Raw genomic sequence first — 23,793 nt, forward strand, 5'->3', positions numbered from 1 at the left:
GCACTTGGGTAGAAGTAGAGATTGTGAAACCCACCCCAGTTATCCAAGTTGCTCAAAACTAGATGGGTTATCCTGGAAAACATGATGAATCAGGTGATTGGGCGTCCCATTAGCTTAAAAATGTGAAATAATGCACCAAACAAAAGACTCTGAGGCTAAGCACTGAGTGATGAGTGTAAGTTCTACTGCCAAGAAGGAACCAACAGAGGATAGGTTTTGGGAGGTGAGACTTGGTGGGAAAGTGGTGTGAGACATTTTTTATAAAGCCAAGACTCACAGTCTTTGTCTCACATTGGAGAAAGAGTGCTGTGTGTTGATTTGGCAGATACTGTGTGGGCTAGTTGGTTAGGCATCAGGTAAGGGCTGGGTTGGTCATTTCTGGTTGCTTTGGTAAGTAGTCTTGCTCTGCATATACAAGGTGTGCCTGCTGGGACTATGGTGCCCAGCTGCCATCTCTCTGTGAGTGAGGGCTCCCTGCAGCATTATGGTGCTCAGGGATCTTTTACTTCTCTTCCCGGGCCATCCTTACAGGACTATAAAATCTGGTTGCCACCGCTTCTCTTTGTATGCACTCTTGCAGGCTTACGGAGCCTCAAGGTCCCTTTCATTAGGAGCCAGATGGTACTGTCATTACAAAACAAGGTGGGCACATTAGGATGAATAACAAGTATCATTCAGGATTTTCATTTCATTTCCACAAAATAGCAACAATGACCAAAAACAGGACACATATTTTGTCCACCTGTATGTCTTAAGCTGATTTCAAAGCTCTCTTAAAAGGCCTTCAAAAGACATAAATTCAAATGATATGCACCTCAGGTCTTACTCTGCTATTGGTTTTGAAATAACTTGAAAGCCTGAGTCTTGCCAGCCTACCTTTTCCTCTTTCTGGTGCGGTGAGCTGCCGGCGGGCCAGGGAAGCACTGCCTATGTTTGTGCAAATGGGTAAGTATGGTCAGAAGGAGTAAAATGCTGAAGCTCCTACCTTGAATATGTAAACATGTTGTGATGAAAATGGCATCTTCTCTTGGGAAATAAAAGAAGAAACATTCTTGAATTTCAGCTTTGAAACTGGATAATTATAAAATAGTGCCTCAGGTTAGGCTTTCTCAAAAGCAGACACTGAGACAGGGATCTGAGTGCCTCTAATTGACTTGGTAAGTGACCCCAGCAAGCCTGGGTGAGAGAGCAGGGCAGGGAGGCAGGAGAGGAAGAAAGCTAACAATAGGCAGATGGCCATGTGGGCAGTGGGGGCTCAGTATAATAGATATGTGTATATATGAAGAGGCACACAGAAATAAGAACATAAATACGGCAAAATGTTAACCATGAGTGAATCTAGGTGAAAGGTATAAGAGGGTGCTCTAGCCTTCCAACTCTCTGAAGGCCTGACATTTTTCAAAATAAAAAGTTAGAAAAAATTGGGCTGGGTGTGATAGCTCATGCCTGTAATCCCAGCACTTTGGGAGGCTGAGGTTGGTGGATCACCTGAGGTCAGGAGTTTGAGACCAGCCTGGCCAATATGGCAAAACCTGTCTCTACTAAAAATACAAAAATTATCTGGGCATGGTAGTGGGAGCCTGTAATTCCAGCTACTCAAGAGGCTGAGGCAGGAGAATCACTTGAACCTAGGAGGTGGTGGTTGCAGTTAGCCAAGATTGCACCACTGCACTCTAGCCTGGATGACAGAGCAAGACTACATCTCAAAAAAACAAAGAGGATCCTGGTGGATGGGAGAAAGGAGAAGCTTGAAGCTCTGGACAGAGCAGCATGTGGAGGCTTGCATTGTGAAGTTTAGCTCTAAATGGACTGCAAGAACAAACAAACAATCCTGAAGAGACACACAGACCCTCTGAAGGAAGCAGACTGCTCCTGCAGGACCTGGGAGACACCCCAAATACTATGAGTGTTGCAACTGTGGAAGTGGGAAATGTTGACCCTCCTCTTCCAAACACACAACCCCACTGGAGAAACTGAAGGTCTCTTTGTGGAACAGGTTTCAGACTTTACTAGGAGCTAAGTTAGAGAGCCGAGTGAAATACAGGGGTAGAGGAAGCAGCAAAGGAGCTCGCTGGGTCCTCATCCAGCCCATTCTTGCCTGGTACCACAGGGATCCATCAGGAGAGTGGCCAGAGGAGCAGTGGGTAAAACTCTACAGGGAGAAGGAATTCTCTAGCTGAACTTCGTAACAATGTGAGTGAGACAGGAAGCCTCCTGACCAGAACTCGGGGGAGGAAGTGAATCTGGAGTGCAAAGTTCACAGGCAGGGGAAGAATTAAAGCCCTTTTCTTTTGCAGCTGGGGGGCAGATATCCTTGAGCAAGTTTTCTAGCCTGTCTCACCCTTTGCCTAGAAACAGACTTGGGGATATTGTGGGGGACATGGTAGGAGTAAGGCTGGCCCTTCGGTTTGCGTGGGAGCTGGGTGAGGCCTGTGAATGCTGGCTTTCCCCCACTTCCCTGACAATCTGTATGACTCAGTAGAGGCAGCCACAATCCTCCATTCTCCACAGTAGCCACAGCAAGATCAGCCCAAGGAGAATCTCAGCTCAGACATACCTAGACTGGCCCCCACCTGATGGTCCTTCCCTATCCATCCTGGTAACGGAAGACAAAGGGCATATAATCTTGGGTATTCTAGGGCCCTGCCCACCACCTATCCCTCTCTTTACTACAGCTAATGCTTTCTGGAAAGCACCACTTTCTGGCCAGAGGCCAACCAGAACAAAAATAAAGCATTAAACCAAAAAAGCTAAAGACCAGCAGGAAGTCCATTGCACCCTCTACCACCTCCACTGGAACAGGCATTGGTATCCATGGGCTAAGAGACCGACAGGTGGTTCACATTACAGGACTCAGTGCAGACATCCCCCATTACCAGCCCAGAGATGGGTAGACTTACTGGGTAGCTAGACCCAGAAGACAGATAACGATCACTGCAGTTTGGTTTACAGGAAGCCACATCCACAGGAAAAGGGAGAGTACTACATCAAGGCGGCACCCAATGGGGAAAAGAATCTAAACAACAGGCTTCAGCCCTAGATCTTCCATCTGACAGAGACTACCCAAACGAGAAGGAACCAGAAAACCAACCCTGGTAATATGACAAAACAAGGCTCTTCAATACCCCCCAAAATATCACGCTAGTTCACCAGCAGTGGATCCAAACCAAGAAGAAATACCTGATTTACCTGAAAACAAATTCAGGAGGTTAGTTATTAAGCTAATCAGGGAGGCACCAGAGAAAGGTGAAGCCCAATCCAAGGAAATCCGAAAAATGATACAAGAAATAAAGAGAGAAATATTCAAGGAAATAGCTTAAAGAAAAAAAATCAAAATTCAGGGAACTTTGGATACACTTTTAGAAATGTGAAATGCTCTGGAAAGTCTCAGCAATAGAATTGAACAAATAGAAGAAAGAAAATCAGAGCTCAAAGACAAGGTCTTTGAATTAACCCAATCCAACAAAGACAAAGAAAAAAGAATAAGAAGGGTCAGGCGCGGTGGCTCACATTTGTAATCCCAGGACTTTGGGAGACCAAGGCAGGTGGATCACTAGGTCAGACATTTGAGACCAGCCTGGCCAACATAGTGAAATCTTTACTAAAAATACAAAAAATTAGCCAGGCATGGTAGCGGGTGCCTGTAATCCCAGTACTCAGAAGGATGAGACAGGACAATCGCTTGAACTTGGGAGGTGGAGGGTGCAGTGAGCCAAGATCATGCCTCTGCACTCCAGCCCAGGCCACAGTGTGAGACTCTGTCTCAAAAAAAAAGAAAAAGAAAAAAGAATAAGAAAATATGAACAATGAACAAAGACTCCAAGAAGTCTGGGATTATGTTAAATGACCAAACCTAAGAATAATTGGTGTTCCTGAGGAAGAAGATAATTCTAAAATCTTGGAAAACATAACAGGAATAATCCAGGAAAACTTTCCTAGCCTTCTAGAAACCTAGACATGCAAATACAAGAAGCACAAAGAACACCTGGAAATTCATCGCAAAAAGATCTTCACCTAGGCACATTGTCATCAGGTTATCCAAAGTTAAGATAAAGGAACGAATGAGCTGTGAGTCAGAAAGTAACCTATAAAGGAAACCCTATCAGATTAACAGCAGAATTATTAGCAGAAACTCTACAAGCTAGAAGAAATTGGAGCCCCATCTTTAGCCTCCTCGAACAAAACAATTATGAGCCAAGAATTTTGTATCCAGCAAAACTAAGCATCATATATGAAGAAAAGATACAGTTGTTTTTAGATAAACAAATGCTGAGAGAATTTGACATTACCAAGCCACCACTACAAGAACTGCTAAAAGGAGCTCTAAATGTTGAAACAAATTCTGGAAACACATCAGAATGAAACCTCTTTAAGGCATAAATCACACAAAATCTATAAAACAAAAATACAAGTTAGAGAGCAAAAGCAAACAAAACAAAAACCAAAGTACACAGGCAACAAAGAGCATGATAAGTGCAACGGTACCTCAGATTTCAATACTAACATTGAATGTAAATGGCCTAAATGCTCCACTTAAAAGATACGTACAGAACTGCAGAATGGATAAGAACTCACCAACCCACCCTCTGCTGCCTTCAGGAGACTCACTTAACACGTCAGGACTCACATGAACTTAAAATAAAAAGGTGGAAAAAGGCATTTTATGCAAATGGACACCAAAAAGTGAGCAGGGGTAGCTATTCTTATATCAGATAGAACAAACTTTAAAGCAACAGTGGTTAAAAGAGACAAAGAGAGACTTTATATAATGATAAAAGGCCTTGTCTAACAGGAAAATATCACAATCCTAAACATATATGCACCTAACACTGGAGCTCCCAAATTTATAAAATAATTAATACTAGACCTAAGAAATGAGATAGACAGCAACACAATAATAGTGAGGGACTTCATTACTCCACTGGCAGCACTAGACAAGTCATCAAGACAGAAAGTCAACAGAGAAACAATGGATTTAGACTATACCTTGGAACAAATGGACTTAAAAGATATGTACAGAACATTTCATCCAACAACCACAGAAAACACACTCTATTCAACAGAACATGGAACTTTCTCCAAGATAGACCATATGATAGACCATAAAACGAATCTCAATAAATTTAAGAAAATTGAAATATATCAAGCACTCTCACAGACCACAGTGGAATAAAACTGAAAATCAACTCAAAAAGGAACCTTCAAATGCATACAAATACATGGAAATTAAATAACCTGATCCTGAATGCACATTGAGTCAAAAATGAAATCAAGGTGGAAATTTTAAAATTATTCGACCTGAACAACAATAATGACACAACCTATCAAAATCTCTGGGACACAGCAAAGGCAGTGCTAAGAGGAAACTTTATAGCCCCAAATGTCTACATCAAAAAATCTGAAAGAGCACAAATAAGGTCACATCTCAAGGAACAAGAGAAACAAGAACATGCCAACCCCAAGCCCAGCAGAAGAAAGGAAATAACCAAAATCAGAGCAGAACCAAATGAAATTGAAACAAACAAAAAAATACAAAAGATAAATGAAACAAAACTGGTTCTTTGAAAAGATAAATAAAATTGATAGACCATTAGCAAGATTAACAAAGAAAGTAAGAGAGAAAATCCAAATAATCTCACCAAGAAATGAAACAGAAGATATTACAGCTGACACTACTTAAATACAAAAGGTCATTCGAGCCTTCTATGAACATCTTTACACACATAAGCTAGAAAACCTAGAAGGGATGGATAAATTCTTGAAAAAATACAACCCTCCTAGCCTAAATCAGGAAGAATTAGATACTCTGAACAGGCCAATAACAAGCAGCAAGATGGAAATTGTAATTAAGAAATTGCCAACAAAAAAAGTCCAGGACCAGAGGGATTTACAGCAGAATTATACCAGACATTTAAAGAAGAATTGGTACCAATCCTTTAGAAACTATTCCACAAGATAAAGAAGGAAGCCTCCCTAATTTATTCTGTGAGCCAGCATCACCCTAATACCAAAACTGGGAAAAGACACAACAAAAAAATAAAACTACAGATTGATAGCCTTGATGAACATAGATGCTAAAATCATTAACAAAATACTAGATAACCAAATCCAAGAACATATCAAAAAGATAATCCACCATGATCAAGTGGGTTTCAGACTAGGAATGCAGGGATGGTTTAACACATGCAAGTCAATAAATGTGATATACCCCATAAAGAATTAAAAACAAAAATCACATGATTATCTCAATAGATGCAGAAAAAGCCTTTGACAAAATCCAACATCCTTTATGATTAAAACTCTCAGCAAAATTGACCTACAAGGTACATAACTTAATGTAATAAAAACCATCTATGACAAACCCACAGCCAACATACCAAATGGGGAAAAGTTAAAAGCATTTCCTCTGAGAACTGGAGCAAGACGAGGATGGCCACTCTCACCACTCCTCTTCAAGATAGTACTGGAAGTCCTAATCAGAGCAATCAGACAAGAGAAAGAAAGAGAGGGCATCCAAATTGGTAAAGTAGAAGTCAAACTGTCACTGTTTGCTGAGAATATATTTTCCCGAAAACCCTAAGGATTCCTCCAGAAATCTCCTAGAACTGATAAAAGAATTCAGCCAAGTTTCCAGATATAGTATTAATGTACACAAATTATCAGCTCTTCTATATACCAACAGAAATCAAGCAGAGAATCAAACCAAGAACTCAACCCCTTTCACAATAGCTCCAAAAAAAAAAAAATACTTAGGAATATACCTAAGAAAGGAGTTGAAAGACCTCTATAAGGAAAACTGCCAAACACTGCTGAAAGAAATAATAGATGACACAAACAAACGAAACACATCCCATGCTCATGGATGGGTAGAATCAATATTGTGAAAATGACCATAGTGCCAAAAGCAATTTACAAATTCAATGCAATTCCCATCCAAATACCACTATTATTCTTCACAGAATAAGAAAAAACAATTCTAAAATTCATATGGAACCAAAAAAAGAGCTCATATGACCAAAGTAAGACTAAGCAAAAAGAACAAATTTGGAGGCATCATACTACCTGATTTCAAGCTATGCTATGAGGCCATAATCACCAAAACAGCATGGTACTGGTGTAAAAATAGCCATGTAGACCAATGGGACAGAATAGAGAACCCAGAAATAAACCCAAATACTTACAGCCAAATGATCTTCAACAAAGCAAACAAAAACCTAAAGTAGGGAAAGGACACCCTTTTCAACAAACGGTACTGGGGTAATTGGCTAGCCACATGTGGGAGAATGAAACTGGATCCTCTTCTCTCACCTTATACAAAAATCAACTCAAGATGGATTAAGGACTTAAACCTAAGACCTGAAACTATAAAAATTCTAGAGGATAACACTGTAAAAACTCTTCTAGACATTGGCTTAGGCAAGGATTTCATGACCAAGAACCCAAAAGCAAATGCAATGAAAGCAAAGATAAATAGCTGGGACCTAATTAAACTTAAGAGCTTTTACATGACAAAAGGAAGAGTCAGCAGAGTAAACAGACAAGCCACAAAGTGGGAGAATTTCTTCACATTCTATACCTCTGACAAAGGACTAATATCCAGGATCTATAATGAACTCAAACAAATCAGTAAGAAAAAACAAACAATCCCATCAAAAAGTGGGCTAAGGATATGAATAGACAATTCTCAAAAGAAGATATACAAATGGCCAACAAACAAGAAAAAATGCTCAACGTTACTAATGATCAGGGAAATGCAAATCAAAACCATAGTGCCATACTACCCTACTCCTGCAAGAATGGCCAAAATAAAAAATGAGCAAAAAGGGATGTTGGTGGGGATGTGGTGAACATGGAATGCTTCTACACTGCTGGTGGGAATGTAAACTAGTACAGCCACCATGGAAAACGGAGTGGAGATTCCTTAAAAAACTAAAGTAGAACTACCATTTGATCCAGCAGTCCCACTACTGGATATCTACCCAGAGGAAAAGAAGTCATTACTTGACCATATGCATATTTATAGCAACACAATTCACAATCGCAAAATTGGGGCCATCAATAAACTGTACTGTGTGTGTATATATATTGTTTGTGTGTGTGTATATATATACATATATGTATATGTGTATATTTATATACACACACAATATGTACACACACACCACAGTTTCTCTAGTGATGATATATACACACCATATATATATATATATATATATATATATATATATATATGTTGTAATACTATGCAGACGAAAAGGAATGAATTAACAGCATTTGCAGTGATCTGGATGAGACTGGAGACTATTTTTCTAAGTGAAGTAACTCAGGGATGGAAAACCAAATATCGTATGTTCTCACTGATATGTGGGAGCTAAGCTATGAGGACGCAAAGGCATAAGAATGATACAATGGACTTGAGGGAAAGATGGGAGGTGGCGAGGGATAAAAGACTACAAATATGGTGCAGTGTATACTGCTCGGGTGATGGGTACACCAAAATCTCACAAATCACCACTAAAGAACTTATTCATGTAACCAAATACCACCTGTACCCCAATAACTTATTGGAAAAAATTATTTAAAACCAAATATTTTTAAATTTGTGGTTTGAATATTTGAGGAATGAATTTTAGAACAAAAATATAATAAGAAAAATAGGAAAAATGAATGTCATCATGCATGTAAAGTCTCACAACTGGTAGCTAACAGACTAAAATTATCCCGAAGACAGTATCCTTCATTTTCATATGCTCAATGTGTGAACATTCTCTGGCTCTGTAGATGTTCAATACGTCTTATCAATTAACAAATTAAAAGATGGATGCATTTTTGTTCTTCTTGCTCCTTCTCATGATCTACTTTCCTTCTTTACTCCCATTTTAAATTACTTTCATGTTTATACCAAAATGTGACTCACCGTTAAGTCTTTGTATCAGCCCTCCTTTGTGTGTACATGTCGTGTAAGAGTTTTTTTCTAATTCATTCCACGTCTTTCCCAGCTAAAATTAAACCAAGTAGAAATAGGATTGCCAGATAAAACAAAGCACTCAGTTAAAGTTGAGTATCAGGGTTGGGTGCAGTGGCTCAAGCCTGTAATCCCAGCACTTTGGGAGGCCCAAGCGGGCAGATCACTTGAGGTCAGGAGTTCAAGACCAGCCTGATCAACATAGTGAAACCCTGTCTTTACTCAAAATACAAAATTTAGCCAGATGTTGTGGTGTGTGCCTGTAATCCCAGCTACTCGGGAGGCTGAGGCAGGAGAGTGGCTTGAATCCGGGCGGCAGAGATTGCAGTGAGCCAAGATCATACCACTGCACTCCAGCCTGGGCGATAGAGCGAGACTCTGTCTTAAATAAATAAATAACAAAGTTGAGCATCAGATAAGTAATGAATCAGTTATTTAGTATAAGTATGTCCAACGTATTTCACAAAGGCAAAATATTGCAAGGAGTATGCTTATCCTAACAATTGTTAATTGTTTATCTGAAATTCAAATTTAATAGGCATCCTATATTTGTTGTATCTGGCAACTTTAATAAGAGCCATTCATTCCCCTGATGTATATGGATAACACTGCCCATAAGCATGGCAAAGTCTTAGTTATGTTGACATATCCCAAAGAAAATGTTTACAGTTCCTCTTAGTTTTAAATCATAGTGGAAATAAGCTTTTCTCCTTTGGTGAAATTGTCTTCCATTTGTTTCACCTTTTTCCATTCTGAATCTCTCACTTCTCTTCTTAATTATAACACATTTGAAGGATTGCATTTTTATTTGTGATGAAACTCATAGATTAGAATATACATACAAGTCAATTAAAAATACATCAGGATGATAAACCTAATATACAGTGTTGCATAGGTAGTACGATTAAGAAACTACACGTTTATTGTATACAGCGTCATTAATGCCAATGAAATTCTTCTTAGAAGCACTTCTTGTACAAAGAGTATGTTTTTGCAGTTAGCAATAGCACAGGCATTTTAAAAACTACTATTTATAGAGCTACAACCTCAAACCATTCAATGGAATTTGATCTTACGAGTTGGCATACCACTTGATAAATGATGCTGATTTACAATGACCTTTCCATACATGCCAGAAAAAAAAAAAGAGACAAGAAGCCTGTTACTTTGAAGAAGCAATTACAGAAAATTTGGAACAGTAGTACCATTCCACATTATAATATGCACACGTGTTATATTGCACCTTCCTGAGTTGAACTTCGAAAATGGTAGCCGGATGCAAAGCCAGAATGGATGAATTCATCCCAAGCTGGACCTTCACTGGTGGTAGTAGTAATCCTGACCACCATAGCCGTCATAGCTATGTCCTTTAAAGTAGCTGTACTCATCCTCATAGGCTCGGTAACTGTCCCCACGAGGCTCCCCATTCTCAGTTTCATAGACTTCATACCCATTGTCGTATTCACTGGTGCCCGTGTGTTCGTACTCCCCCTCGTATTCAACGGTGGTGGTTTTCCCGAAAGGTGGGGAGGTGGTTCTATAGAGCTGTGGTGGGGTCGTAGGTTCAAACCCACCATTTGGAGAGGTTGTTGTCTTAGATGTGCTCTTGCCCTGCCCTCCGGTCGCTGCGGTGGCTTCTGCACTGGCTCCAGTGACACTGTTTTCTTCCCCTTCTTCTTCCCCGTTGTCTCTGCCGCTGCTGCCGTGGCCATTTTCTGCCTCTGTGCTGTTGGTACTGGTGCCGTTTATGCTTTGTTCGTTTTCATCCACTTCTGCTTCGCTTTCTTCATTTTCTTCCTCTTCCTCCTCTTCTTCTTCTTCATCACTTTCCTTGCTTTTCATAGCTTTGTTTGTTATATCCCCAACCTGAAAGGAAACATTTTAAAAAACCCAAATCTAGCTTTGAAAAATGTAAAATTTAAGGCCATCATTCATCCAACACAATATTCTACACTGACAGCCCTGTTCCAGGCATCTGATTCGAATTAAGACCAATTTAATTTACAAAATGATTGAAGGCTTTAAAACGTCAGGATAAATCCCTTTGTCATGGGTTTTGATGGGGAAAGTGTGCGATTATTTAAGGATAATGCCTTTCCTGGGGGAGATTCTTCCTAGCACTTTGCTACTCACTTTTTCTGTCTTGAATTCTCAATCCTGAAATGCCATGATATCTGTCAGGACCTTTTATCCATTCCTAGATGTGTGTCCTTAGTCTTCTGTTATAATGTACAAGACAGTGTAATAACATGGGAAGAGAACTTGCCTGGGAGAAGATCTTTTCTTATTTGTAAATAGGAAAATTGTATCTGCTCTCACTTTTTTTTTTTTTTTTGGGGGACGGAGTTTCGCTCTTGTTACCCAGGCTGGAGTGCAATGGCGCGATTTCGGCTCACCGCAACCTCCGCCTTCTGGGTTCAGGCAATTCTCCTGCCTCAGCCTCCTGAGTAGCTGGGATTACAGGCACGTGCCACCATGCCCAGCTAATTTTTTGTATTTTTAGTAGAGACGGGGTTTCACCGTGTTGACCAGGATGGTCTCGATCTCTTGACCTCATGATCCACCCGCCTCGGCCTCCCAAAGTGCTGGGATTACAGGCTTCAGCCACCGCGCCCGGCCCATGCTCTCACTTTTTTAATGAGTTAATGAAGATAGTATAAAATACTATGTGTATAGCGTTAGGATACCCTTATGCTCCAGTAAAAAATTTTAAAAAGATTTAATATTACCATTATTACGAATGGTAATAATTACATTTTGGAGGAATAATTTCATTGTTACCTTCTTGGGAAGCTGGATTGCAGCTAACCCAGTATACCCTGTGCCTGGTGTGGCATCCTCTCCATAGCCCAGTGTTGTAGCAGAAAGTGTGGTATTCTCAGCCTCAGAGTCTTCATCTTCATTTGATTCTTCATTGTTTTCTTCTTCATTTGAAGCCCCCTGGTAAAAGTGTTCAAGGTAAGAAAAATTATTCTACCTCGAAGATAGTTCAAGGTTTATTGGAGCTGTGAATCATTTGTCGGAGGTTTATTATTTGGAAAATCTTTGTATTCTGCCGCTGGCTGATCACTCAAAGCCTGCCTTCCCTTATGCCATTTGCACTTCTCACTTCTAAGAGCTCAACTCCAAGTTATTTAATCCTCCTTACCACACTATGTTATGTTTTAGATATTTCTGCTTTGTATTTTATTAATTAAAAAATATTTGCGTTTCAGGTATTTGACACATCGTTTTTCTGTACAAGGAAAAAACTAAACACTCTAAGAAATTCTTAGTGATATATTATGGCATGAAGGTGTTTTTAAAAATTAATATTCTTCAAATGAATGCTTATTATTAATCTTTAATATTGCATTCTTTTGTGTTTATTCCATGTTGTGAGGCAATTGTTTTCTAATTGAGCTGATCTCAGTGTAATTCACAGCTAATATTAAAAGTCAGGGTTTCCTATATATAGAATTTATTCAAACAAGCACTGGAAAATGGAATTCATTTCAACACATTTTAATAGATTGTGATAACTTTTAAAGTTTAAAACAAACAGATATTTAGCCTGCCTATTATTAAAACAAAGTGATTAAAGCACCACACGTTTCCTTAGCTTTGTAAATTTCACCATTTCAATGAAGGATTGTGGTACTACCAGAGTCTACCTCAAATCATCTCCAAGCTAATTGTGTCAAATATCCCAAAAACACCATAGTGTTTGTTTATTGTTTCATGTTTATGCTTTATTCCAACAGACCTTTCAAAGGTAGAAGGAGAAATTAACATTAGCATCCTTAGAAAGATCCCTAGAGTAGGAGAATATACTATTTGCAGGTGAAAAATCTGATTGGGTTTTATGACTCATATGAGGTCAAATAGATAGCAGTTTATTGGTGGCTGGGTCATGACTAAAGTTTCTTTTCCCAGATACTTTATTTAAGGATGTTCTGCTGCACATGACTTAAATAGGAAAATAGGTTAATCTGTTGACGGGTATGAGGTTTCAAAAATGTTACTGGATAGAAGAATAGCTCTAATTTGGGCTTACAAAGATATTATCAACTCACTATGTTGCCTAACAAGACTGAAAGAAGCAAGTGTTGGTGAGAATGTGGAGCAACTGGAATCCTCATAAACTAATGGTGAGAGTTTACCTGAGTATGTCTGTTTTGGAATGCTGGTTACCATTTACTAAGGTTGATATATCCCTTAGTATATTTTGCCTCCAAAATTTCACTTTTAGGTGAAATGGCCTCCAGAAATGAATATTTATATGTTCACCAGAGGAAGTTCTAGAAAGTTCATAGTAGCACTTTGTAATCGCCCAAACTTGGAAGCTACTCAGGTGCCCATCAACAGAAGAATAACATGTTTTGGTACATTCACATAATGAAATACTGACAACAAGAATAAATGATCTACAACTACAGAACAACATGGATGAATCTCTAAAGTTGACTGAAGAAGTGACACACAAATGTAAATGATATATGATCCTACATTTATAATACACAAAAACAGGCCAAAGTAATCTATCTATTAAGAGTCAAAATAGTGGTTGCTTTTGTTGGAGTTTTTTAATGAATGGAATGGAACACAAGGCAGGCACTGCTTTTTTATATGAGTGCTAGTTTCACTTATGAGTTCAAATTCTGAAATTTCAATGAACTATAAAATTAGGATAATTTTATTATGTATATTTCAGTAGAATATTTTTAATGAGATTAAATAGCTTAGGAGTGGAAAAAGAAAATGTGATCACCAAATAAAAAATATGCCTAAGTACCCTCCTCATGCAAATGCAATCCCTGGAGACTCTACGTTTAACCGAAGTTGCTAACAAAATTTTAGAGAACAGGGAAAAAAGATGTTTCAGAATCTCTTCGGGATGAAAGACATCTGGTTTTATTTATCCACTTTTCCATTATTACTTTTAATGAATGAACTTTGTTGCATTTATTCCTCTGAAGTTTTGAAACCAAACCACCAGATATTTACTGGGCACCATATATGTATAAGAAATTTTGCTAGGCAGCATGAGGAGATGTAAAACCGGGTAGCATGGCTCTTCCCCAAAGCAGGGATTTTAACCTATGGTCTTGAGGTATCTGCAGATATGTTCTGGGAATATTCAGAGTTCCTTGGCAAAATTTTGTGAGTAGGTGATTTCATCAGAGCCTCCAAAGAAGTCCCAATCTCCCTCAATCCTCAACCACCACCACAACAAATGAAGAGCCAATCCCAAAACATATGCAATCTAGCTGGGAAATCTAGTTGACAAGGAAATTTTACAATCGCTGTACAGCAAATAGCTATAACCAAATTGACAAGCCTAGTCTGGTTATTGTGTAAGATTGCTATGTGGAACTCCAGGATAAATTTTGTGGGCTTTAGTGGGTGGCATTTTTCCTGGTACTGGCTTAACATTCTTGTAAGGTCTTCCTTCAGGCTGTTAGTATAAATTATGATACGGGAAATGTTACTTTTATAGTTAAAAATATGCCAAACTAATGATTTGTCACTTTTCAAGTTCCCACACCATTTTGTTTTCAAGATAGCTGTTTAGACATAATCCATTTTTGACTATCATTGTCCATTCATAAATAGCACCTGAGAATACCTGAATTTAAAAGGTTCCCAAACCAGTGGATAGCTATAATTGACTATGCGGGAAGATGCATCCTAATTGGCATGTTTCCTTAGGCAAGAGTGTCAGTTGTAAACATGGTAGCACAATTTTCAAGACATGTAGATGAATCTTAACCAGGGACTACACTAATCTATAAAACTGTATGGGAAGATATTTATATACTTATGAATTTTGTTATTACCCAAAAAGACATATGATTTTTTTTTTTTTTTTTTTTTTTTTGAGACAGAGTCTCATTCTGTTGCCCAGACCAGAGTGCAGTGGCAGGATCTTGGCTCACTGCAACCTCCACCTTCCGGGTTGAAGCGATTCTTGTGTCTCAGCTTCCCGAGCATGCCACCACACCAGGCTAATTTTTGTATTTTTAGTAGAGACATGGTTTCACCATGTTGGCCAGGTTGATCTCAAACTCCTGACCTCAAGTCATATGCCCACCTTGGCCTCCCAGAGTGCTGGGATTACAGGCGTGAGCCATCACACCGGCCTGAAATTTTTATTAAAAAGAATAACCCTATTTTGTGGGTTATGAAAGGCTAATGAATCACAATAATATTGTAGAGGATATAAATTGGTTTTTACATATTACCTTCTTCATAAATTAAATTTTAAAGTTCAGTTTTTAAAATAAATCTTGCACTGAGTTTAGGATTATTATTCACTTGTCTTCTAATATCATGTTCTATCTACCTAAATAGAAATAATACTATCTGTTGCTTTTTATCAGATTTTATACACTTCTACTTAAAAGGGAGACATTTTTGGTTTTGAGTACCATTTATAAGTAACTTCACCCCCAAACTGCAATAGCGTTTTAAAAAGGTCATGTTAGTGGACTCTAATTTAAATAATATTCTACTTATCCAATGGGATATTGTGGGCAGTTTGTAAGGTGACAATGGCTCTTTGCTGAGTTCAGACTATAATAGACTAGCGTCCTATTTATTTTTTGTGCTTTGTACTTTGTTATGAAAAGACTGTAAAATTCCTTACCTCCTCTTCCTCCTCCTCTTCTGAACTATCATCTCCATTTTCTTCAGATGAGTCACTATTGCCCTAAAAATATATATACATGTATGTATACACATATCTGTGTACAAACATATTCAACAGCAGTTTAAATTTCCTGCTGATTGAATCATAATAAAATACACACAAATATTTACTCAATCTAATTAGTGTTACCATCTTGACTGATTTATTTACTAAGAACAGATTGCATGCTGATATGAGAAAGGTAGGAGGAGATCAGACATGCAAAATTAAGTTGGAGAAATACAGGCACTTTACAATGATCAAGATATGAATTGGTTGCCCCATTTGTCAACTTCCAAAGCATTGACAATATGTTGAAACATTTTGTATGCAAAAACTAGAGCAATGAATCACAGAATTTTTTAACTTTGAGAGAACATGGGAATTATCTGGTCCAATTTTTAAATTTGATGAAGAATGAATCAGCAGCCTACAAAACTAGTGACTTCTCCAGGCAGTTCAAGGCAGACCTTGGGCTAAGATACAGTTCACATTTTAAAATTTTATTTATAAAACATAAATGAAATGATTCAGCTTACTATAAAACCAAAGTTGTTGTAGATGATTCTCTTACATAGTAAGGTCTCCTATTGAATTTAAATTAGTATTTAATTTAAAGACATTTAATTTGCATGTAATTTTTATTATCTTTAAATTTAGTTAAGCCAGTTCCTAAAATGAGGTTAATTTATATATGTGAAGTAAAACTTTTATGAGAGAAAAATGTATTCTTTTAATTAATTAGGGGGTTGTATAGAGTAACATCTGTCTAACAAGTTCAAGATTGAATGAGAAGAAGTTAAACCAAAGATTTTGTATATAAAAAATAATTATAAGCTAATAAGTTTTTCTCCTTTTAAAAGGAAATGTAAATCCAAACTAAGATTCTGTCATTTCCTTCCCTGAAATTACTAGCTTTGATTTTGATGACCCAGTTAACTATCTTGCATTTAGAAAATATAGCTGCAGAAGGATCTTTAACTTCTGGGTTAGAAATCAGATGTGAGACAACATTCATGTCTCAATACTACTGAGGCTGTCCCTCTTGGCTCATTCTTCAGATGGCCACATCATCCACCCAGGGAAAGGGAATGCTTGTTGCCTCTAGCCAAGAATAACCTCGGGTGGCAAGGGGAATAATTAGACCTGTCCTTCCACTGCCATGACCTTAACCTTAACGGTTGTGCCTTCTCTAGCCCAGAAGGTGAATAGAGTATTATATTTAAACTATTTCTATTTGTTAGTTAACTTAAATATAGAAGACAGAATATTTATGTAATAAGAACTGTTTTTCTCAGTGCAGATATTTCAATCACTACGTGCTCCTTCACCTCTGGCTGTCTCCCTAACTCAACCACATCCCTCTTCAGTTAGTGTCTGCAGTGAGAACACTTTAAAAGCTGTATGAAATGCCTTGAAGCCTTGTTATTTTCTTTTTTTCCTGTCTTTCATTTTTGCCTTATTACCAATTTGTTACTAAGTCCAATTGATTCTCCAAGAGGTCTTTTATCTGTCTACACAGATAGATGAGAGTTCTGAAATGCAAGACAATTCTGAAAACCCACAACTCTTGTATCGTAGCTGAGATGAGTCTGATAAAAGAAATACAAGGTTACATTCTTGCCTTCTATGAGTTCACACACTAATAAAATATCATTTGAATCACAAAAAGACAGTTTTCTCAATTAAGAAGCTTAGGATGTTAAGTTTACTTACACTTTCATTTCTATAGTCCAGCAGACATATAAGCTGTAGTAGATAGCTTGCTAATAACAGTGCAATTCAAATAAAACATTTCATTGTAACTGGTATAAGAAACGATTGTATATAAATGCAGATTTGTTTGATTAAAACATGAATTTCACAGCCAATGTAGCTTAATGTATTTTAGTATGACAGCTTGGGCACTAAATGCCTCACAATACACTTAAGGAAAATAAAAGTTTGTAAATTAGGAGAATGGGTCATGAATACTAGATCAGACAGTTAAATTGGGAGGTATATTTTATATAATTTTGTTTAAAAACAACTATCTTACAAATTCCACATTAGTTGAGATGGACCTATCTGCATATAATTTGTGATAAAAATGTATATTAAAGAGCTTCTTGGTCTATAAACCTCAGGTCTATCAATATTCAGAAATGTAACACCTCCTAATATTGCTTCACTATGGACATTTTAATTGGAACATACATATATATCTGTAAAAATATCCAGATGGGAATGAATATCTCTGGGTATCTCTGTGTATCTAGTATTTCAGAAAAGTTTAGGAGCTATTCAGAGAATTGAATTTACTATCATTTCCATTTAGTTCAAAAAAGAGAACAAAGCAAACTTTCAAATGTGCACTGTTTATTTATGGGCCTGAGGCAAACCAAAGAAAGGAATACAATTCTGAAAACCCACAACTCTTGTTTCATTCATGATCACATTTTTGTGGCCACACAAATCCCCCATAATTATAATGGTGCTAGAAATACTTTAAAATGATCATTTCCTATCATTGTATGGGTTAGAGATGGATTAGCCCAACATATGGTAAGATACAATGCCAAGCCACTGTGCTGAGACATCGTTTTCATGTGTTTTCAGCATCCTGACTGCTTTTAGTGTCTCAGGAGTCCTGGGTCAAGTGGTGCATAATTGGTGCCCTGAACCCAAACTGTATAGTACTAAAAATAGTGCAATCCTGGTTTGTTGTATATTTAAAATCAACACCACACCCTCTGGTTTTCAGTGGCACTCTTCACAGGTAACCCAGCAAAATTAGAAACTCTTATTTTTAGTTTTAGTTATTTTTCTTTTTGTTTACAAATTTAAGGGATGGTTTGTGTTTCTCACAAGCTTTTTTCGTGCATGTCATGAATTTCTTTCTTTCCTCTGCAGTTTTACTGTTATAATTATGCTCCAGTGTATGACATATTGCTCTAGTGACCCACGCAGGTTAAAATGCAGAAAATCTTCAGAAACTACCATTGATTATCAAGGTTTTTAAAAAATAATGGCCTCTGATGTTTATGAAGTCAATTTTTCCCCTGTCTATTAAAGGACTGCCGTGTCACATGTAAAACAGCTATCTGACAGTATTGAATCAGCTATCATAGGACAGCTAGTAACCTTATCACTGACCTAATTGGTCAACAACTGATAAAACTGTCCACTTTTGTCTGTTAGTTAGCAAAAATACCAGAACTCAATGTGGTATGGTGTTTGTTTTTATTATATCATTCTAGACTGTACTCAAATGATCCAAATGATTTTGCTCTGTGTATATGTCTGTTTTAAAAGAGAACTTAGAAATAAACCTTATGTCACTAAAAACAAACTTTGTATAGTATGAAGTCTTTCTGACTGAACTTTAGTGAGAGTTGAATTTAGGTGCTTTCTAGTTAAATTTAAATTATCTCCTTTAAATTATAATAGAAATTAAACTGAAGAAAAATGAATTTCTATACTTACCTGAACTGGAAATCGTTTTAAAGGAGGATAAAAGTAGGCATGCTTGTAAAGATAATATCGTGGCCTGTACTTAAAGACCTGTGTAAACAAAATAAATAATATATTCATGTTTAATACACAATAAATATACAGCAGGTATAATCAGGCCAAGGAAGTATGCTAAAATTACCCCATTTTCTTCAGAATCTTCTATTTTGACTCTTCGATGCAAATTTTTCATCTGTTTTAAAGAACATTGAATTATTATATAATTTTTCTTTTACATAAAAAGACAAAACTGAAAACAACTGTACGTTTTTGATAAAGAACTTACTGAGAAAGCACAGGCCATCCCCAAAATGCTGAGCAAAATTAAAGCAGTCTTCATTTTGGTGATTGCTTCTGGAATTAATGAAGTGGTAAGGTTACTAAAATATTAAAACTAAAAGCATAACTTTTTTGCTTGTACTCAAAGACCAAGTATTAATTTGTTTTCATTTCTGTGTAATTATCACTTTGACTAATTAAAACTAAATTATTGCTTTTATTTTCAAATTATTCCTTCCATTTAAGTAACGTAAGATTGACTTAACCCATCTGTCTAAATAATCTTGAGTTCCATACTTGGTTTTAACCTATTTTCTGTGATTTGTTAATGGAAGACCTTTTCAATACTGCAAGAGATTTTGAATATGTAGGGTACTCCACACTGGGGTAAGGGCCCTCTAAGTATCATCGACATGAGAGTGTCAGCTAAGTGAATTGAATTGTTAGTGTAGTTGCGTGCCGTTTGTTTACAATTAAAAACTTGACCAGATGTGGGGTCATGCCTCTAAAACCAGTACTGTGGGAGGCCAAGGTGGGCAGATCGCTTGATCTGAGAGTTTGAGACCACTGTGGACAACATGGTAAAACCTATTCTCTACAAAAATTGCAAAAATTAGCCTGGCGTGGTGGTGCACACCTGTAGGTCTAGCTACTCAAGAGGCTGAGCCTGGGAGGCCAAGGTTGCGGTGAGCCGTGTTCATACCACTGCACTCCAACCTGGGCAACAGAGTGAGATTCTGTTTTAAAAACAAACGCAAAAAAGCAAAAATCACCAATACCCTATAAGCAGTTTCCAGCTTCTGTATAGGTTTTGGGCTAAAAGTTTGTTCGTAAAATGGAAAGTAGGAGATATTTTCCTCTGAATATCTTGGAATAATTGGTGTGTGTGTGTGTGTATGTGTATGAGTGGGTGGATGAGAGAGAGAGAGAGACAGAGAGGATCCATAATACGGGAAACACTATTCTGATAGCATGTGGCACCCAGCAACCACTCCCCTAAAGATGATTCCGTGAGATGAGTTCTTCAGAATTTTTGTCTTGGGATATCGGGGGAAGATTTCCTCAAATTTAGTTGCCTCCAGCTCCATTTAAGCTTTCCATCTGCTAATGTGTGAGGCTGTACTGGGATGGATTAGGGACTCTCTAGGCTTAGGGTGATAGACATGGATGAAAATTTCAATTCTATGGAACAATGAAGATGAAGCTCTCAAAACGGGAATAGGTCTTGAATAATCTTGGGACTTGCAGCCATGCAAAAAGCCTCAGTTCCACATAGATTCCTTGTAAGTAAAAGGAGATAGTGAAATCCTATCCTATTTTAATTTTATTTAGTAAAATTGTATTTAAAATTATATCATAATAGAGGTTAGGCAAGCTTAGTGGAAGGCCTACTAACAGCCATTTGCATTTACATACACATTTAATTGTTAGCAATTTCTTATAGATAGTCATAGCTCTGGCAATATTTTGGAAGCGAAATATATTGGTGATGGCAATTTCGCCATGAATACATTTTGAAAAGTAATATTTAAAATGTGTGAAACTCATGTCATATATTGAACCCTGCTGGTAAATTTTGTATTGTGTCATCATCAGCCAAGATTTATTGCATCCTTACTGAGTATCTGACACCAAGTTCTAAAGATACTGTCTTGGGTCCTAACTCACACTCTTTTTGTGTGGCAGAGTGAGTCTTCAGATTTTGGTGCCCATACAGTTTCTCACAGTCCTCTCTATCCTAGTAAAAGTTCTTGTTGGCCACAAGGGGATAAAAAGGCTTTGCCCCTGAGAAGCCCATCTTTTTAGGCAGCTCTGATTGTTGTTGGGGTGGCCTAAATAATGCTTTCAACTTTGCCAGCTGTGGCCAAGTACATCAGCAAGCAGAAAGATTATTGCTTTGGAACTTTATGAAAAGGGTCAGAATATTTGTAATATTTTAAAGAGCTAAAAACTTAATTACATAGAACTATAGAAATAGCTTTGATTACATAAATTTCTCTAAACAATCTATTAAAATAACCAGATGAAAAGATGGCAGAAATAAGAATAATAATAAGAAGAACCAAGTAATTCATGTAGACAGAATTGGCTGCCTTTATAAATCTTATTTTATTTACTTTGTGATTCACCAAATAGCAAAGACCTCTATAGTGATCACTACTAACGCAAAAGGCAATTCAAACATTCTTAAAGGAGAGTTTTGAGGTTTTAATTTCAAGTTTTTATTGGAAAGAGTATGATAAAGTACCAACATTATTTATTTCTCTAGTTAGTACAGTATATTTTCTGTTCCGACTTTAGAGCTATAGGAAACATCAAAACATAATATTTAATATATTGAAAAGATAACATATATACTTGAAGTACAGACTAGGTATAATGTATAGAGAAATATGTGTACATCTAGGCAGATTTACAAATGCAAAATAGTATTTCAATCAGGTTTTCTTGAATGCATCAGAATGAGAAAACAAACAGTTAATTTACAATGTGCAGAGAATGAAAGTAAGAAGCATAATCTTCTAGTTTTTTGTGCATAATATTAAGAGTTTATTTACATGCCTAGGTTAACAGGTTTAGCCTTTTGGAAAGAATCTAAAATCTGAAGTGCTAGTTTAATGATAAGTAATTGTTAAACCACGTAACCATTCTACACAATGCAATAACATCATTTAAATGAAAAATTCAAAGCCAAGTTCAGAGATGTAAACTGTGGAGTGCCTGATTTTACAATAAAGTTGTCCTATTAAATCTTACCCTCTGGCAGTCCTGGGATGAGGAAGCAGGCTCACAGCAGTGAGTGGCACAGATTGAGTATTTCCTCTGCTCTCTCACTCACTCATTCACTTGCTTTTGCTGGCTATAAACTCTTCTTTGCCTTCCAACAGCCAATCACTGTCATGACCAAGGTGATGTCAGAACGTGGATTCTCACCAGAAAACCCCCAAACTTCAACACTTTTTCAAGACACAGGCTCAGTTGAATAAACATGCAATGTGGTTCTAGAGCTAAGAGGTTTGCATTGTGGAATTTAATTGAAGGTTTAGATGAAGATGAATAGTTTGGGTTCCGAATATATATAATAATATACTGGATTTGAATTCAAATAAATAGCAAAAGATTTAACCTTCTAAAATTTTCTTAATTATCCACATTTTCACTATGTTGAAAGAAAGGAAAGCTTACTGTCATATAATTTTACGTTAGTTTAGCTAAAAAGGAAAAGAAAAACTAATAATAAGGAAAGGAGCTAATGAACAATCAATATTTTAATATCAATAATTTTATGTTTTCTCCTGAAATATGCTTCAGTGACTCATAAAGTTGATATGATTAAATCAGTCAGACTTTGTAAGATATATTAGCTAAAACACAATGCTGAATATAAAAGTTAGAACTTTTGAGAATCATACCAATGGAGGCAGATTTTATCTTTTGTTTTGTAAATTAAACCTCTTTAGATTGTCCATTTATGTGGCCCTTCCTGCCATGCATGTGAGGTCAGCTCATTTTTTTCTTGGGCCTCTGTACACCTGTTTTCCATTCATTTCATATTTAATTTTTCCTATAACAAAATGACTAGAGCTGGCAGGAGTGATCCATCGTTTTTGAAATATTCATGACAACCGACCCCCAAGGAATGGATTGATAAACTAAAGTATGAATTTTTTAATTTACAAAGGGAAATCTAGCTCAGCAGTTTGCATATTCTCCTAGTCCAGTCATTTTATTCTTCCTCCAGTTGTGAAGTCTACTTGAGAAATCAAAACTTAATGAACATCATTTTTAAGTTGTGTGCCAATCACCCAATTAGATTCTTTTGATAAGTCATCTTTTTTTCAGAAAAGTTACTTGGAAAATACAGACTCATAAAAAGAGAAGTTGGATACATTCTTTCAATTTTATTCAACCCCATAAATTTAGTTCAAATTTACCAAACCTTGAATTATGGAGCTTTTCACTGAATCATACTATGACATAAGATGTGAGAAGAAAACAATAAACTATGGTTTCTATCCAAAAATTTCACAGTTGTACAAGGGAGATAGACATATAGCCAGAGGATTCAGTAACCTAAATACCTACAAGGTTCCAAGGTGCTATGGAATGAGAGAGGTTTACAATTAATTGGCAAAAGAGCAGTGGAGCTGGGCCTTTACACAAGAGTAGGAATTTGCTGGCTTATCAAGAGGGAGAAGTTGTCAAGAAGGAAGAGAGAAACATTCTTGGGAATGTGTTCAAAGGTTATGAAAGCATATGAAACCACATAGCAACACCATCCTGTATTTACTGAGCGAGTGCTCACATGCGAGCTCTTCACCTGCACTATTTCACTCATTCTTCATACACAGAAAACAATTCTATGAGATTATTCCCATTACACAGG

At 37.1% G+C, this 23,793-nt stretch overlaps 1 protein-coding gene across 1 annotated transcript; it reads right to left on the reverse strand.

The window, feature by feature from the left end:
* Positions 1-9,381: 9,381 nt before the first annotated feature.
* Positions 9,382-22,264, reverse strand: IBSP (integrin binding sialoprotein). Its single transcript, XM_032239662.1, has 7 exons — positions 22,164-22,264; positions 19,414-19,481; positions 19,270-19,320; positions 19,101-19,178; positions 15,594-15,656; positions 11,747-11,905; positions 9,382-10,831 (listed from the first exon to the last, which is right to left on the reverse strand). The coding sequence occupies exons 2-7, from the start codon at positions 19,465-19,467 to the stop codon at positions 10,283-10,285; spliced, it is 954 nt and encodes a 317-aa protein (XP_032095553.1). The 5' UTR covers positions 19,468-19,481; positions 22,164-22,264; the 3' UTR covers positions 9,382-10,282.
* Between the last annotated feature and the right edge of the window lie 1,529 nt (positions 22,265-23,793).

Source organism: Sapajus apella, unplaced genomic scaffold, assembly GCF_009761245.1.
Source record: "Sapajus apella isolate SASKATOON/1434 unplaced genomic scaffold, GSC_monkey_1.0 scaffold45, whole genome shotgun sequence".
Taxonomy (NCBI): domain Eukaryota; kingdom Metazoa; phylum Chordata; class Mammalia; order Primates; family Cebidae; genus Sapajus; species Sapajus apella.

Coding starts and splice junctions, on each gene's coding strand:
- IBSP (XM_032239662.1), bottom strand. CDS start 19,467: ATGAAGACTGCTTTAATTTTGCTCAGCATTTTGGGGATGGCCTGTGCT. Junction 19,321..19,413: donor GGATGGCCTGTGCTTTCTCA/GTAAGTTCTTTA, acceptor TCTTTAAAACAG/ATGAAAAATTTGCATCGAAG. Junction 10,832..11,746: donor CAATCCAGCTTCCCAAGAAG/GTAACAATGAAA, acceptor GTTTCCTTTCAG/GTTGGGGATATAACAAACAA.